This window comes from Parus major, chromosome 1 (assembly GCF_001522545.3).
Source record: "Parus major isolate Abel chromosome 1, Parus_major1.1, whole genome shotgun sequence".
In the NCBI taxonomy this organism is placed as follows: Eukaryota; Metazoa; Chordata; class Aves; order Passeriformes; family Paridae; genus Parus; species Parus major.
In genome coordinates this window covers 113,613,487-113,615,073 of record NC_031768.1, presented here as the reverse complement: position 1 = coordinate 113,615,073, position 1,587 = coordinate 113,613,487, and the positions used below count along the sequence as shown (strand labels likewise).

The 1,587-nt window shown below is 57.2% G+C and overlaps 1 protein-coding gene across 2 annotated transcripts in view; it reads right to left on the bottom strand.

The window, feature by feature from the left end:
- The window catches only part of SLCO2B1 (solute carrier organic anion transporter family member 2B1), a 36,103-nt gene that overhangs the window by 4,039 nt on the left and 30,477 nt on the right, over nt 1-1,587 (bottom strand). For both annotated transcript variants that reach the window (XM_015649197.2, XM_015649291.2), the window contains exons 13-14: nt 922-986; nt 111-231 (exon numbers count right to left, since the gene is read on the bottom strand). In XM_015649197.2, coding sequence (XP_015504683.1) covers nt 111-231; nt 922-986 — 186 coding nt within the window. The remainder of the gene's footprint in view (nt 1-110; nt 232-921; nt 987-1,587) is intronic.

Genomic DNA, 1,587 nt, shown 5'->3' with positions numbered 1-1,587 from the left:
CCTGTGTGTGTGTGCGGCCTGCAGGGCCTGGTGGGGCTGGAAGTGTCCCTGTGAGCTCCTGGAGCCACGCACAGCACTTTGGTGTCCCCAAGCCCGCTGTCCATCCCTACCTCTGCCTGAAGAGCGTGTTGTCGTAGTAGCGGCAGGCGGCCGTGCGCTCACACCTCCTCTCCCACAGCACGCAGCTGGTGTCGATGGCGCTGCCGTACAGCACTGGGCCCGGCATCCACGCTGGAACACAGGGTCAGCCTGGCCTGCTGGGGCACAAGCACCCCAACACCACGGCCCAGGTGCCACGGCCTCCCCAAGTGCCACAGCCTGAACCATGTCCCCAAGTGCCACAGCCTGAACCGTCTCCCCAGGTGCCACAGCCTGAACCATGTCCCCAGGTGCCACAGCTTGAACCATGTCCCCAGGTGCCACAGCCTAAACCGTGTCCCCAGGTGCCACAGCCTGAACCATGTCCCCAGGTGGCACAGCCAGGTACCTCCTGAACATTTCAGTGACAGGGACTCCACCACCACCCCAGGCAGCCCATTCCAGTGCTCACTTCCTCTATACTCTGAGCATTTACTGCTTCTTCCCAAGGCTGCTGTGGCACATCCTGGGGACCTCCAGGGGAACATGGATTTTCCCCTTTGGAAAAACAGCTGGGGGGATCGCAGCACGGGGTTTGGAGTTCCCTGATACGCTGGAGCGAGCAGAGCAGTGTCTGCACACAGCCTAAGCTCCTGAACCTGAAGTTATTCCCAGCCCTCCTTTGTTTACACACGGAGATGGAGCCCTTGGAGCTGCCTTGTCTCATCCCCCTCACATGCACCCCCAGAACAGGCAGGGCAGCATCTTCCCCTGCCTTGGGAAAGCCCTCTCCGAGAGCTGCCATTATTTGCCAGGATGGTATTTTAGCACATTTCAAATCACCTAAAACTCTCAGCAGCATGAACTGTATCCCAACAGCGAACGATTTGTCTTCAGGCTGGATGCTCCTGAAAAACAAAACAGAACACGTGCCCTCTGGCAATCTCACCAGGATGGATGCTTCCCTCCTTGGCACAGCTCCTCACCCACACACTTGTCCTTCAACCCAGCCACCGAGGATGCCAGGGAGCTCCCATTCACATCACCAAAGCTAATGAGGGTTCATTCATTAGGGCTAAACATGGCCTTTCCTTGGCCTGAAAATCCTGCCAGACCAAGGAAGAGCTTGGAAGTTCATTTATAGCCTAAGACAGAGATTCCCCCATGGCTTTCCCCTCTCCCTCAGCTTTACCCATCCTGGGGTCTCACCCCACCGGCTTGGGCTCACATCTAGGCTGGCTTCATCCTGCTCCACCCCACAAGCACCTTTCCAAGGATGTGGGAAGCTGGACCCCTAATTGCCTCTCTGCACTCCGAGGAGAGGCTGCTTTCAAGCAAAGCAAGGTAATTAAACTTAACTTCACACAGAGCTGCTTAAGGAGCGCCCAAGTGCTGCTGTGCTGAATTACTGCTGAGTTAATGGCACACGGTGTGCTGAGGAGAAAACACAGCAGCAACAGGGCAGGAGGTGCAGTCCAGGGCTGGTTTAGCCCCCAGGCTGCAGGAACA